General features: G+C 36.8%; 1 protein-coding gene across 1 annotated transcript in view; it reads left to right on the top strand.

The window, feature by feature from the left end:
- LOC149312146 (otogelin-like protein) overlaps nt 1–15,062 on the top strand; it is a 111,731-nt gene that overhangs the window by 80,952 nt on the left and 15,717 nt on the right. The window contains exons 38-49 of the mRNA XM_089527174.1: nt 801–824; nt 929–1,021; nt 1,773–1,962; nt 2,562–2,776; nt 5,942–6,083; nt 8,096–8,281; nt 9,262–9,474; nt 11,011–11,115; nt 11,226–11,333; nt 12,937–13,038; nt 14,262–14,366; nt 14,487–14,527. Coding sequence (XP_089383300.1) covers nt 801–824; nt 929–1,021; nt 1,773–1,962; nt 2,562–2,776; nt 5,942–6,083; nt 8,096–8,281; nt 9,262–9,474; nt 11,011–11,115; nt 11,226–11,333; nt 12,937–13,038; nt 14,262–14,366; nt 14,487–14,527 — 1,524 coding nt within the window. The remainder of the gene's footprint in view (nt 1–800; nt 825–928; nt 1,022–1,772; nt 1,963–2,561; nt 2,777–5,941; nt 6,084–8,095; nt 8,282–9,261; nt 9,475–11,010; nt 11,116–11,225; nt 11,334–12,936; nt 13,039–14,261; nt 14,367–14,486; nt 14,528–15,062) is intronic.

The following is a 15,062-nucleotide window of genomic DNA, read 5'->3' as shown; positions in this document are numbered from 1 at the left end:
GAACTGTATAATCTGACTGTAATCTCGCTTCGATCCAGCGGGAGAGGCGGGAAAACATAAATAAAACTTATTATTATTAAACTTATTATTATATGTTTTAGATTAAGAAAAAACTTTATTTTTCAGTGTTAATAAACACCCATCTTCTATGATAAATATAATGAAAACAATTATGCTTCAGTTATGTTATGTAATCTGATGATATGGAATCCATCATGCTACATGGTGCCCATGATTTTGGAGGGATTCTGGATGAACAGATCAGTGACCATAGAGCTTCAGTATTTAAAATGCAAATTGTGCAAATATTAAATATTACGAGTGCAATCCGATGCATATCTATTCTGATATAAGCTCCATTGTGTACAATGGGGCTTATTCCAGATGTATGTATAGAAATATTATTATTATTATTATTATTATTATTATTATTATTATTGTTATTAACCTTTATTTATGAAGCGCTGTAAATTTACACAGCGCTGTACATGCAATCTTTTTAGTTAGACAGTTCCCTGCCCTCGGGCTTACAATCTAAAAAGACATGACACAGAAGGAGAAGGGAGTGGTGGAGGGAAAGGGTAAGAGGTCCAGCAGTTCCTCTCTACCTCCGAGGCCTGAAGCAGGAGGGGTTTTAGCACAATCAGTGATGTTATCTGTTTGCAATGGTATCTGTTTACATTCATGAATCATTTAAAATAAGTTTGTTTAAAGACCTTATATTGAATTATAAGTAGTAGTTTCTGGAATTATGCCACTTTTTACAAGAGTTCTAACCCACTTTTAAAATTATTTTTCAGAGTGCCAATTCAATAAGAAAGCATGTGAGTATTTCTGTAAGGATGATTTTAACATAGCTGTAAGCATACACTACAGTTTGTGGTGTGTTATGTGCTTTTGAAAATGTTCTCTGTCTTTTTCATTCAAGGCTCCCCCTGGAAGTGCTTCAGGTCTCTGTTTTAAGAAACTTAACGTAACAACACCATTATATACAGTACTTATCAATCGTTTAGCAAGAAAGGTGAGTTGTGAGTTAATAAAACATAATCTGTAGAATGCTAATGTTAAAAATGTAAAAAAATATATGCACCAATACTTATACAAATTTCTGGAATGTGACAAAACTGCTTTAATACAAAGGAAGACTTCTTTTATAGTGCATTAGTTTATCAATAGGAGCCAGAAATGAGGAGCTAAACAACTTTGAATTGTCTGTTGCCAAATACTTCTCCAAAATAGCACTAATTTCTGTGGTTGTAACATTTTAGCCCATTTTAGAGGTATGTGAATGCGTATAGATCCTAGCACTGGGGCAAATCAATACTCCTCTATCCTGGTTGTGGAAGGGCTCTGCTGGATCCAAGACATTCCTGTGCTTTAGTCTTGCTGCTTTGCATTCATAACAACCATTAGGGAAGCAACAGGATTGTTCTACCCTTGAGTTCAGGCCATATTTTTTGTTTCTCAGAAAGACCTATCCATTTGCAGTTTGTAATTCAGCTATATATTTTGTGCCAACCTTGTTTTTTTCAGTTTGAATATAGGACACCTTGTCAGCAAAGGAGACATTCCTTCATGTCACTTTATTTTAGAAAATAAAACACGGGAAAGAGAAAGCAATATGCTACTATGATTTTAGGAAAACACTCATGTCTTTGTAGTTTATTATACCAGAAGGAGTTTCTAAAGAGTAACACTACCACTCATGGTTTTCTTGTGCATGATATTAGAACAAATGATTTCATTTAAGCAGTCTTTTTGCCTTATTTTAGGTTGTTGTGGATGCAGTGATTCAATCTTTGCCCTTCTTGAAACATGGCTTATGCATTCAGGACACTGGTGCTATGTATGTAATCAATACACCAGCTGGCATCAACATTAAATGGGCCCATGTTACAGGCATTATAGACATCCAGTATGGTTTTCATTCTAATACATCCACTAAAACAGAAGGACTTTGTGGTGAGAATTATTATTATTATTATTAATTATTATTATTATTATTATTATTATTATCTTGCCTTTTCACTAAAATTAGGACTCAAGGCAACTTATTATTTAAAACATGTATAGTGTCTAGTCTTCATTATTTATTCTAAATCTTCCAGAGGTGCCCCCTCCAAAGCTACAGTATGCTTTATTATGTCCTGTCAACTGTCTTTTGTTTTGTGATCTTATTGTGTTCTTCCTCCTTTGTCCTTCACATTTATCTTACATAAAAGTACTACCAGTAAGACAGGGTGCTGCAATGGAGTGTAGCATTTTATCTTTAGGATCCTTTGCAGAGGGTCCCACCTGACATGATTCAGCAACATGGAATAGAGACCCATGTTTAGAATGCACGCATCCTTAAAATAAAGCAGAGGATAACATTTATTTTTCATTGTCTGATTCACTCTATTCCTTTTACACTTATATAACCAAGAGTTATAGAATGGGAAAGAAAGCTAATAAGAAAGAGAAGGTATTGTCTCATAAACAGGAGTTTCTCAGGATCATGTGAAACTTCTGCTTTTCTATTTATCATATTTAATACCTTGAATGTATTTGTTACTGTTAAGGTGTCTGTAATGGTGATCCAGTTGATGACTGGAAAATGCAGAACAGAACAGTGATCACAAATATGGAAGAAATTGAGGCTTTCATTAAGAGTTGGGAAATTGAGAAGTCCATTGATGTGACCACAAGGAGACTTGTAAGAAATTGTACAGAAGATAATTGTACATATTGTATGGAGCTCTTAAACAGATGGGTTTTTGTCCCCTGTCACAAGAAAGTAAGTACAAAAGAGTAAACAGTCTTCTGTGTATAAGGTCAATGCTTATAATTTATGGTACAGTAATACTAGATAAAATACATAAATAATATTTGTATAGATGCAACAGAGTTATAATGATGTATTGGTTTCATCACTTAAGAAAATTCTAAAATGTGGTGATTAGGTAGGTAATCTTTAGAGCGGCATCTTCTTATGAACTTAATAAAAGCAAGGCAAATATATCCTTATAAATGAAAACAACAAACAAACAAAACAATTTCTTGTGGGAAAGGGGGGTGCTATGCTTTTAATATTATAAAGAAATTAAAACTTATTTTTTGAAGGCATACCTTTATGCAGTGGAGGGTTTTGTCAGTAAAACAGAGTAATACTGTCTGAAGACTAGACATCATGAAGGGTCCAATGTAGAATGCTCCAAGTGGAGACACCAAACTAAGATGCATCAGTCTTTTTCAGGAATTAATGACCATACATTCGTCAGGCAGCTGACTGTCTCTAGATATCACTGGATGACCAATATAGAAATCAAAAGGAAAACATAATTGGAAGCAGAAGATGGAGAAGCTCCATTATGTTTTCAAAAAGAGGACCAGCAGCAGATTGTGGCACAGACCACAAACTACTAATATCAAAAAATTAGAGTAAAAGTGAATTATTCATCTTCTCAGTCATTCTTCATGGCTTCTGTGACTCACATATGGGATTCTCTGCACCTGTTCAGACCATCTTTGGAAACTTCTAGAGCTAGATCTCTTCAGCTGAAGGCTACCTTCCCCCACACTGCACATCCTCAGTATAGTAAAACCACCTCTTGTCTTTTTCATCCACCATGGCAACCACATCATAGGAAACTTTGCTGCATTACCTAGTCTTCTTTGGCATCTTTTCTCATCCCCCCCTCTCCTCCTGTTTATGGCAACTATAGCATTGTTCAAGAGATGCGTTTTCTGTGGTAAGAAAATTCCATAGACATGGCCATTCTAAGTACTTCCTTTGATTAGATGAGGCTCACATTATGGATAGGTGCTCCCACTGTAGAGCCTTTTCCCACCAGGCTTGTTGGAAAAGGGCTTTGCATCTCAAAGCCCCTCTTTGGGAGTTGTCTATCAATACTGCAGACCTCACCACCCAGGACAGACCTCTATTCATGGCCTCCATGGGTCTCACTTTGTGCTCTTCAATATCATCAGCTCCATCTTCCGATGTACCATTGGATCCTGCTGGTATCAATAAGACTCCCTCCTCTCATCAGGGAGCTTTGGTACCATCAACTTCAGATTTGACTAGGTCCTGTATGAGGCCTTCGGCAGACTCCACCTGAAGTTTCTAAGAAAAGGAAGAAATCTTCAGATGATCCTTCATCTCATAAGAAGTCTAAATCTTTTGATCTTTCTTCTGAGGATCCTTCATCTCATTAAAGGAAATCCAAGCCAACTGAATTACCTTCTGCTTGTCTGAAGAGGTCTGATGCACTAATGGCACTCGGTACCATTGACTTGACAGTCCTATCTGTTCTAGTGCTTCTGGTTATAGTAAGTCTTGACCATGTGTGCGCGGCTGCTTGGGTTTCCTGATCTTATTCTGGAATGTTTATGAGAGGAGCTTCTTTTCCCAGATTTGAATCCAACAGATTTTCAGTGTCTTGGTTCACACTCTGAGGATGAGGTACTCATTTAGTCCACACCACTCCAAGGCACTTTTCCATCACTTCATGCCGATCCAGGTCTCCATCATCTCTCTCTTCACAGATTGCAAGAGTGCTATCATCTCCGTATCGTCTTCATCCTGCTCAACCTCTACCAGCAGTCACATTCTTGGGTTCCTGTTCTCCTTAGCATTGCAGGCCTCTCTGTCTCTTCAATACTGTCTATATGGTGGCTCCCTTGGCTTTCATTCAACCCCAGGATTTTTCTTCTTGGTTTGTTTTCCTTTTTTGTTAAACTTTTCTGAAAAGATTTTGTGAACATCTTTTCTTCTTGAACTCTCAACACTCTGGCTTGTGATCTTCACTTGGTTCTCTGCAAACTGATGAGATGGCCTTTCAAACCCCTGGCCTCATGTGACTTACACCCCCTCATGTGCTCCTTTTGTCCATCACCTCTGCCAGGATGGCCACTTGTTCTTCCAGATCCATAAATACAAGGTGGTTCTATTTCTGGATGTCACTTTTCTCCTGAAAGTGGTTTTGTTTTCATTTGTCTCAGCAATTCTTGTCTTTGATTTTCTTCTCAAAGCAATTAACTGATGACAAGGGGGCTTGGCACACGCTAGATATCAGATGTGCCCTTGCTGTCTATGTTGCTTAGACAAAGCATTTCAGGAGATCTCCTAGACTTTTTGTCAGCTATGAGACTCATAAGCTTCCTCACAGCACATTACCATTGAGCATGTGCCGTTTGGAGGGAGGTCTAGTTTTAGAGGTTTTAGAGACAATATAAAGAATAGCTGTGCATTACTAAACCTTATTGATCAGGGATCAAGAATGTTCATAGGATCTTTCATAGGTTCACCATGAGTTATAGCTGATTTGATTGGAACATAACAAATTTTTAAGGTAGATGGTGAATTTAAGCTATTGTGTATAGGCTGACTTTCCTGAAAAATCACAACAATAAAGAAATAAATAATAGTAAGTTAAGTACTGAGCCTCTTTACACTAAAAATGAAGAACTTGGTAGGGAAGCTTTGAAATTTTACTGTTTTGGAATATCACTCTCAGCATTCCTTAGCTGGCATGGCCAATGACCCTGTTGGTATGGGATTCTGGTAACTGTAATCTGTTTGCCTCTTTATCTTTGTTTATTTTTTGTTTTAATCTATTCAAGTGTAGATAGAGGAAAACATATATTGTGAAGTCACAGCTTTCATGGCCAGCATCCATAGTTGATTGTGGGTTTTTCAGGCTATGAGGCCATGTTCTAGAAGATTCCAGGTATGGCTGGAATCTTCAGGAAGGTGTCAGACACAGCTGCCGGTGAAACATCAGGAATAAACTCTTCCAGAACATGGCCTCATAACACCCCCCCAACCTCCAAATTATATATTGTTATTTGTGCTGGCCAAATGGCTGTAATAAAGTTATTATTATTATTATTATTATTATTATTATTATTATTATTATATTGTTATTTGATATCCATCTGAGTTCTAATTTCAATCTAGGTTTCACCACAAGACTTCTGTGAGAAAATGTGGATCAATAATACTTACTTTTGGAATTATGAATGTGATGCACTTTCCGCATATGTGGCATTGTGTAACAAACATAATATCTGCATTAAATGGAGGACATCAGATTACTGTTGTAAGTATGGTACTGCCTTCCCTGGGCAGGAATTTTCTTACTCTTAAATATATATGATTAAAGCCTATGATGCAGTACATGAAAAGGGTAGGAAAAGGCAGACCCACATTAAAATCCTTGTTTTTCTGAAGTTTAAAAATGCCTTGTTTTTCTGGCATTGTAGTTACTATGAATGATGGCTTTTTACTAAATTCTAACTTAAACATGGCCTTAGTAATTTGCATTGTTTGTGTGCATGACTCATTAACAACATTTCAGTGCTCTTCTATATTCCTAGTTGTCAGAACAGATTTGATTGCAAACTAAAATTCTTTTCATTAATAGGATAGGCAATGCTCACCACTGGTATTGTACACTTGTATGCTCACTATGGTTTTTCAACTAAATAAGAAGTTGGATTAACTTATTTTTAAAAAAATACTGCTGGTTTAGGAAAAAAGTTCAGAGCTAAGGCTTATTTTGTGCTATCTGATGCTTCGCAAAACCAGAACATTGGAACCCATGGCAGCTCCTGAGAGATAAAAATGGTTATGCTTCATTCCTTCAAGAGACCAAAGGGAAAACGCTCTTGTATTCCAACATGCTTAGAGTTGATCTCCGTGGCATGAATGGGAGTTGGCTGTGATGTGTCTCAGGCCACCCAAGATTCAAGTAATGCATTTGAGCCCCCTGCAAATGACTGGGCAAAATTGGAAAACCAAAATTTCAGTGTAGCTGAGCCTCCTCAGGCCTTATCAGTCATAAGTGTACTAAATGATCAAACACTAAGAAATACTAAGATCAATAATATTGTTGAGTTCTCCAAGGACTATTAAAGGCTGTCTGGCATCTCTCCTGTGAATGCTTACTTGGGTGTAAGCTACATTGAACAAATTGAGATATTTCTGCCTGCACATTGTGTTTGTAAGAGTAGTCACATTTCAGAATGTTTCAGTGACAATAGATGGGGAATGTAATTTGCTCTTCCCCCGCAAGTACCTGAAGGTAGGCCAAATTAATAACAATCTGCCTGTCAATGTTGAGGCCCTCTACCTTAAAAACATTCTGGAATCTCTGTGGTAACATATAGCTTGTTCCTGATAGGTCATATTCCACAATGTAGGTTTGCTTGAATAAAATACTGTATATCGGTAGTTTTCAAAATGTGACAAATACTAAAAAGAAGGAGTAAAAATAGATAAATGTGCCACTTCTTGGCATTATTTAATGCTATAACTTGCTTTTGTTGTTGTGTGCCTTCAAGCTGTTTCTGGCTTAAGGCAACTCTAACCTTATCATGGGATTTTCTGGGGCTGAGAGTGTGCGATTCACACAAGGTCACACAGTGGGTTTCCATGGTTGAGTGGGGAACTGAACCTTGGTCTTCAAGGGTCATAGTCCCTTGACTAGCTCAAACCATAACACCATGCAGGGTCAACTTGTTGTACATCTTGCAATTTTTATAGCACTGATTTGAAACTTGGCATACCTCAGTGACTTGGCCATGAACGCCAAGTTTCAAGATATTAAGACAATAGTGGTACTTTTTATATGCAGTAAAATTTTGTGGTGTGAATGGCAAAACCCTGTCTTTGCCATAAATCATCATAACCATTCTTCTGAACCAGATATAACTAACAAGTTTATTAAAAAAGTACAGTCCTTTCCACATACCTTGCAAATTGTATCTACTGTGCAATAGAAAGTGTAACACAGCCACCAGCATTGCCCATTTCCGGGTAATCCAGGGAATTTAATTAATTTCTTTCTGGGGATTTTGACTGAATATTCCAGTAAATATTGGGGAATGCCAGGGACTTTGGTAAAACAGTCAGGGGAATATCTTTGAGGCTTGTTGGCAACACTGACAGCCACCTAGGCAATTTCCCTTGATGTTGGTGATCTGTTCCTTATACCATAAACGCTGCCAAGCCTTGATATTAACATGCATGGAGAACTGTGGAATACAAAGTGATCTGTGACTTCCTGCTGTTGCTATTACTGCTCTCTGCCTCTGTATGTGTGACACATAGCACTCAGTTGTCCAGATGGAAAAGAATACCAGCCTTGCGTGCAACCCTGTGCTGCCAAAACATGTCTAAATAAATGGTTCTATGAAGAATCACCATGCTCCTACTTAAGAGAAGACTGTGTTTGCAAAAATGGGACCATTCTTCATAGAACAGACTCTGACCTTTGCATTCCAGAAGAAAAATGTGGTGAGTAAACCTATAGCTATGTAAACAATTTTCTCCCCTATTAGGCACAAGCATGCTTATTTTCTAGTGGGGCAGAAGCATGGTTTCTGTCTCTGCCTTCTTTTCCATCAAATAGTGTGAAATTAATCAACAGGTCATTGTACCTCCAGTTTTTGTATTTACCAATGGGTAAAACATCAACTCTGAGTTTTATAATTACATAATGCTAATTTATTCCACATAAGTGTCAATAATATTGAAGATCATCTATTTCAAGGTTTCAGTGTTGTTCTCACAAGAATCTTTGACTCTGAAATAGTTGGTTCATCACTAATATGAACCAAGGTGAAACATTATTAACACATTAAAAGAAGACAAAATCATAGACACCAAAGACTACACAGTATTATTTGTTCAGTTTTTTTGTTTGTTTGGGATGAGATCTTGTCAGTACAGGTTCCTCACATTCTCATATTTCCTTTCTCACTGTCTGCTGTATTGAAAGAGGTTGAGTATTTTTATTTAAAGGTGAACTCTGTAAAGGAGATTTATAAAGCTGCCTATCATAGTGGCATACCTTAGAATTATGTGGTTCTTGATAGTTTACAACTTGCACCAACCCTTATGTTTGGCTATGCTGGCCGTGCTTATTTGGAGATAGAGTAAATCCAGAATGTTGCTTCATAATTTTCACAGTGATTCCTAAAATACTATATACCGATTCCTTTAATTACATTGCAGATCAGATGGGTGATCTGCACAAGTTATATAATAATTATCAGCTTTTAGACAGGAAAATACGTTGGTACATTTTGAACATAGATTTTATACTTTTTAAAAGAAGAATCCCTAGTATTGAAAAAATGCAAAAGTCCTTGACTGGAAACTTCATATAGATGTTTTCTGACATTTTCTGGCAGATATGCTTCACATGAAAATATATCTTTATATAATTTTTTTTCTTGTGGGTATTTAAAAGATGTCATATTTTGCATCTATAGCCTGTACTGATAATGAAGGGCACCCTCACTCTGTTGGAGAGGAATGGAATGGCTCCAATAAGGGATGCTGCATGTATAAATGTTTGGAGAATGGAAGCATTATTTCTATAGAGCCTGAATGCAAAAAAGAGCCACCTCCAATATGTGAGCGTGAGGGTGAAGTGATTATTAATATAATCGAAGAACGAGCTTGCTGTCCAAAGAAAACATGTGGTAGGTAATATTTATGAGCTGGTATAAGATTCTGTGCAGGATGCAATGAAAGCTAAACTATTTGACACATTGCTTACATTCAGGGGAAAGTAATTTCTCATGGGTAGTGTCAGCATTAAGAGTTTGGAGAGAAAAAACACACACCCTTTTGATGAGCTATGGAAAGACTCCCCTCAGAGCTGTGAGAAAAATAACCAGTTCATCAATGAAGTGAACAATGACTATAGAGAGAAGTGTGGAATCAAACACAAGTCTGGTCACATTTCCACACAGAGGTGGTAGATAGAACTAGATCTAAAAAAGCAACACAAAATTAAGGACATAAAGAGGACAATCAAGGATTCTTCTTACCAAATTCTCTTTGTTGTGGTTGTGTGCCTTTAAGTCATTTCTGACTTATGATGGCTCTAAGGTGGAGTTTTCTTGACAAGATTTGTTTTTTTAAAAATATTTTTTAAATTAAGTTTAAAATTACAACATATACATAAAAACTGTTAGAAAATGAATAAGAAATGAGGGAAAGGATGAAAAGGACAGACAAGAAGGAAGGACAGGGAGAAGGGAAAAAGGTAAAAAAGAGAAAGAAATAAAGCACAAATTGTGCATTTCTATTTGGTATACATCATTTTACATAATAACATTTTCTTAGAGATGCTTCATATTTTGTTTCCTTATACAAACACTTAATCTATATCCTCAACATATCTTATTCCTAATAGCCGAAAGACAAGATTTGTTCAGAGGCACTTTGTCTATTTCAAGAGTATGACTTGCCCAGCGGATTTCCATGGCTGAGTGGGGATTCTAGGGATGCTTAAAAATGGTATCTGGAGAAGTTCCCAGGAATTACAAATCAACCTCTTGGAAGTTAAATGTGTGCTAGGAGAACTAATGTGTTGAAATGGGATTTAGGAGATGGAGGTTCAGGTTCTCCCTGTGCCATGAAACTTAGTCAGTGATGCTACACAAAACACTTTCTCTTAGCCTGATCTACTTCAAAATTGTGTTATGAGGAGAAAATGAGGATGAAATCAGGCATATATATATATATAGTCTTGGGAACATGAATGAATAAATGAAAAAAGGAAGGAAGGAAAGACAATGATCACAAAGCATACAAGAAGCACCCAAGTGTTCTTAAATGCTGATCTTCTAGGTGTGTGCTGAGTTCTCAGCAATGGAGAAAGCTTTCATCATATTCATGATTATCCATCTTCAGGCTTTTCTGTTTCTGCTGCAATGTGATCTATAATATTTACTACAAGCATCTTATTTCTTTATGACATTGGCAGGCAGGTTTGAAATGATGTCACCATAATTTGTTCACACCCCACATTAATTTTTTATAAAAAGAATTTCCTCAATATGTAAAACAATTGAACACATTCAGTTAAATAATAAATCTAGATCTTTATTTAATATAAATCTTTGTTAAAATGGAAAACCAAAAATTCATTTTAATTTGAAACACCTTCATTTGCAGGTGGATGTTGGGTAGTACTATACTTAAAGATCAAGTCTTTATTTTTATTTTAGAGTGCAACATGACTTTGTGTGATTCTATCATACCAAAGTGTAAAAATATGGAAAAATTGGTTGTGGGATATAGTCCATATTCCTGTTGTCCTCAATACCGATGTGGTAAGTGATAAACTGAAAGTATTATTTTGATAAAATATGGTTTATCTATATATGTACAGTGGTTTTGAGCATAATTAATTGTATTTACAAGAGATATATTTTAAATTCAGAATGTGATGCATCAGCATGCCCAAATGCTTCTCGACCAGAATGCAGAGAAGACCAATTTATTGTTGAAGCAAAGCAAGAGGATCCTTGCTGTTTCTCCTATTTGTGTGGTAAGGAGCCTTTCCTGTCTTGACAGTTCAAGCAAGGAATTGGAGAATATCCATGAATAAGAACAAATGTAGACTTTACTTTTTTGAAGCAGAATACAATAGGGTTTGGTTTAAGGTGTTGCAATGTAAGTACTGTGAACTTTGAATAATGTTTGTCACTAACATTTGATTGAGGACTTTCTCACATGATTCCCATTCTTGCCACAATCATGTTAATGAAGTATACCAGATTGGGAGCACTCTGTACTGCATGTCCCTTCCTTAGTGTGTAACTGGGCTGTTTCTGGCCCTATGCGATCTCTTTCACCTTTGTCCTTATCCCCACCTCCTTGTCCTAGGCTCTACCCCACATGCCTTTTGTGTTTGTGTGTGTGTTTGGTTTTTTAAAACACAATTCCAGAGTTGTGCTAATGCAGTTTAACAAAAAAGTAAAACAAACAAACAAACAAACAAATAGGCTGTTTTAGAATAGTGAAGGAGATGAGAGAAGGAGACACTGACACTACATGACCATGTAGTCCCAGAACCACCACAGAAGAATTTAGCACACCTGAGGTCAAGCACTATACTAGTGCAATTGGGAGATTATTGATAGTTTTTTCCCATCAGTGGCAAGGTGCAGGCTAACCACAGTTGGAAGACAAGGCAATGGTGAGAGGGAGATGGTGTCATGCAACAGGTTTTGGCAAAGGTGCTATTATCAAAGGTTATCAAAGGTACTATGGTTTTAAAGCCATGTGTGATAAAATCCTTTGCCCATGGTAGCAATTCTTTCATTTAGCACATCAGAAGAGAAGCAGGATTGTTTCATCATATCTGCTTAGAGGCCATCAACCTATAGATTTCCCTGTTGCTGTCACTCAGCCAGCAGCCATTCCCTCTGGCTGAATAGCAGAGGGAGCAAAGAGAAACAACTATTCCATCACCATCACCATTAAGCTAGGTGGCAGTTAAGGGGGAGCCAGATGTTTTTGGTCTGATCTGCATCCTGAGTCGCAGTTTTGAAGTAACAGTGAAGGGGATCCTGAGGAAGCTGGTCTTCTCAACTGAGTTGATGGAATTGTCATTTCTCTTTACTCCCTCTACTCTTCAACCAGAGGAATGGCTACTAGCTGAGTGACAACAGCAGAGAAATCCACAGACTGCTGGTCTTTAGGCAGATATGATGGAATACTCCTGCTTCTCTTCTGCTCTGCAAAATGACAGGATGACTACCATGCAGAGAGAGCTCAGGGAGAGGCTGGTACAGATTAAGATGTTTGTGTGTTTGTTAATTTAAAATCATTCAGTGACTACTGCAGTTGTCAGTAAGTAGTATCAAAAGAGATCTAGTTAATTTTATTTTCTTTTGGTCAAAAATGCACATTAGGAAGACAGGGGAAAAACTATGGATGGACAGATTTGAAAGAAACTGTTAACTGAAAAATAACCTTTGGAATAGGGCAAAGTAGCAAAGATAATTTCAAGAAATGAATAAAATCATTCAGTTAAAAAAAATGAAGCCAATATTTTTAATTGTTCGTGATGGTTTGAACATATAACTAAAATATTATAGAGCTGTCAACTATTTTGAAATTGACATTTGAATTATATTCTTTTGCAGTTTGTGAATCCTGCATTGAACCTATCCCATTATGTAATGAAGGGGAAATTCTCACTGTACACCGTAACACTACACACTATTGTTGCCCTCATTATCACTGTGGTATGTTTTGTTTTGTTAATATATCTTAGGTTGAATGAAGCTGACTGTTGTGCTTTTTGGGGGGATAGAAAAGGTATTATTCAGCAAATGATCCCAGCTGCCATATAATGCAATTATATGAAATCTGGTTGTATAAATATCAATCAGAATATAGAAAGAATGACATTTTGGGAAGAATCAGGGAGGTGGAAAGATAAGACATCTTAAGCATAATATATGATTTGAAAGTCTAAGCATTCAGGGACTCTGCCCACTTCATACCATACCTCTTCCACTGGTCAGCAAGATCTAAAAGGGTGAATGTAACCACACAATTGCTCCTGATTCAGAAGTGTAAATGTGATAACAGTCCTCTCTGCAGTCAGGAAACCGAGAGTGTATGAGCACTATACAGTTACAGCAGCTGGTTGTCAGTTTAAGTACCATAGGTGCATCCTATAGGATCTTGGGATTTGTAATTTGGGGAGGGACTTATAATTTGCTGCTAGAATACTCAAGTGCTGTAGTTCAAGAGAGTGAGTGCACCAGCACTTTCTAGCAGACAATTCTAAGTTACTGACCCTAGGATTCTTAGAAGGAAGCTATGCCTGTTAAAATACATGCAATGGATATAACATTGTAGTGTTTATATTCTCTACATTTCCTGACTACAGTGACTTATGCATGGCTACTTATGGAACTAGAAAGTTAAGCAAAGATTTGAACTTTGTTTGCAATATCCAAAAACAGTATTCTAGCCATTCTACACATATGAGACAGTACAAAACTCATATAATCTGTAACCAAGTCTAAACAACAACAACAAAAATCCAACAGCCCTCCACTCCATAACATTTTGAGTTTTTAATATCTGAATTATCATCATCATCATCATCATCATCATCATCATCATCATCATCATCATTATAGTTTATTTTTATAGTGATATACCTGAAGCAACTGCCTCTCATGTTGCATTTTTTGAATCTGTGTGTAAAGGTATTTTAACAGTAATTTGTGTTAAGGCTAGGAAGAAGTATTTTTCATATGGAAAAAAAGCCCAAAATGCCAAAAGGGATGTCAGCTCACTTATGTATGATTAAAGTAGCTGCTTTTGTTCTTGAGCCAATCATTCAAGCTGGCAACTAAAAATAATAAAGACATAACACAAAGGTCTTGGATATTGGACTAATTGCCTTGTGGAATTGGAGTAATCCTTAATCACTTCATTTCTCTTCCTGTAGTCTGTGATGAGACTCTCTGTCGCTCCCCTCTTCTGAATTGTTCTGTTGATATGAAGCTGGTGAAGAAAAGAATACCTGGACAGTGTTGTCCTGACTGGATCTGTGGTACCTGCCATTTCTGACTCCTAATTATTGAATTAACAACCTAGAAACTGTTTTTCATCTTATATAGTTATATTGATCTTTCCACTGTTTCCCCCTACCTATTATCCTTTCTTTCTGCAGAATGTAACTGTGAAAATTTAACTGTACCAGCATGTAAAGTGGTAAGAAATATTTGGTTTGATTATTACCAAATTATACCTTAAAAGTTTTAAAGTTGTCCCTATTTGATGTTAGATATATAATTGTGTTGGCAGATTAGGTAGGATGTGTGACTGTGCACTCCTCAAATCCTGGACAGGATACATATACAATGTGCACACAACTTTTAATATCTATTAAAAGCAAAATTGTATGTATGAGGGAAGTGCTCTGTTGTTAAACTGCATTTGTATTATTTGCTATTGTTGTAGTTTGTTTATCTTGGGCAGAATTCATCAGGGAAAATCTGCTGATGAAACCACTTCCATCGACAGAATGGGGTGGCGAGGGATATTTTCCCTCTCTGATGCTGCTCCTTCAGAAACTTGAGAGGGCTAGCAAGTCCTCAGGAGTTGCTTTCAGTTCATTGTTGGGGCCATGAAAAAGGGACTGGGAAGAAATATTGTCACATTTGTACTGGCATATGCTTTTGGCCATTGGGGTTAAGCATTTTTATTTTGGATGAAATTATATTTTTCTGTTTGTGTGGGATTGGAC

The sequence above is a fragment of the Sceloporus occidentalis genome, unplaced genomic scaffold (genome assembly GCF_023333645.1).
Source record: "Sceloporus occidentalis isolate IW3139 unplaced genomic scaffold, rSceOcc1.0.p SCAF_5, whole genome shotgun sequence".
In the NCBI taxonomy this organism is placed as follows: domain Eukaryota; kingdom Metazoa; phylum Chordata; class Lepidosauria; order Squamata; family Phrynosomatidae; genus Sceloporus; species Sceloporus occidentalis.
Note: the sequence above shows the minus strand (reverse complement) of the source record. Positions and strands in the feature narration are given on the sequence as shown.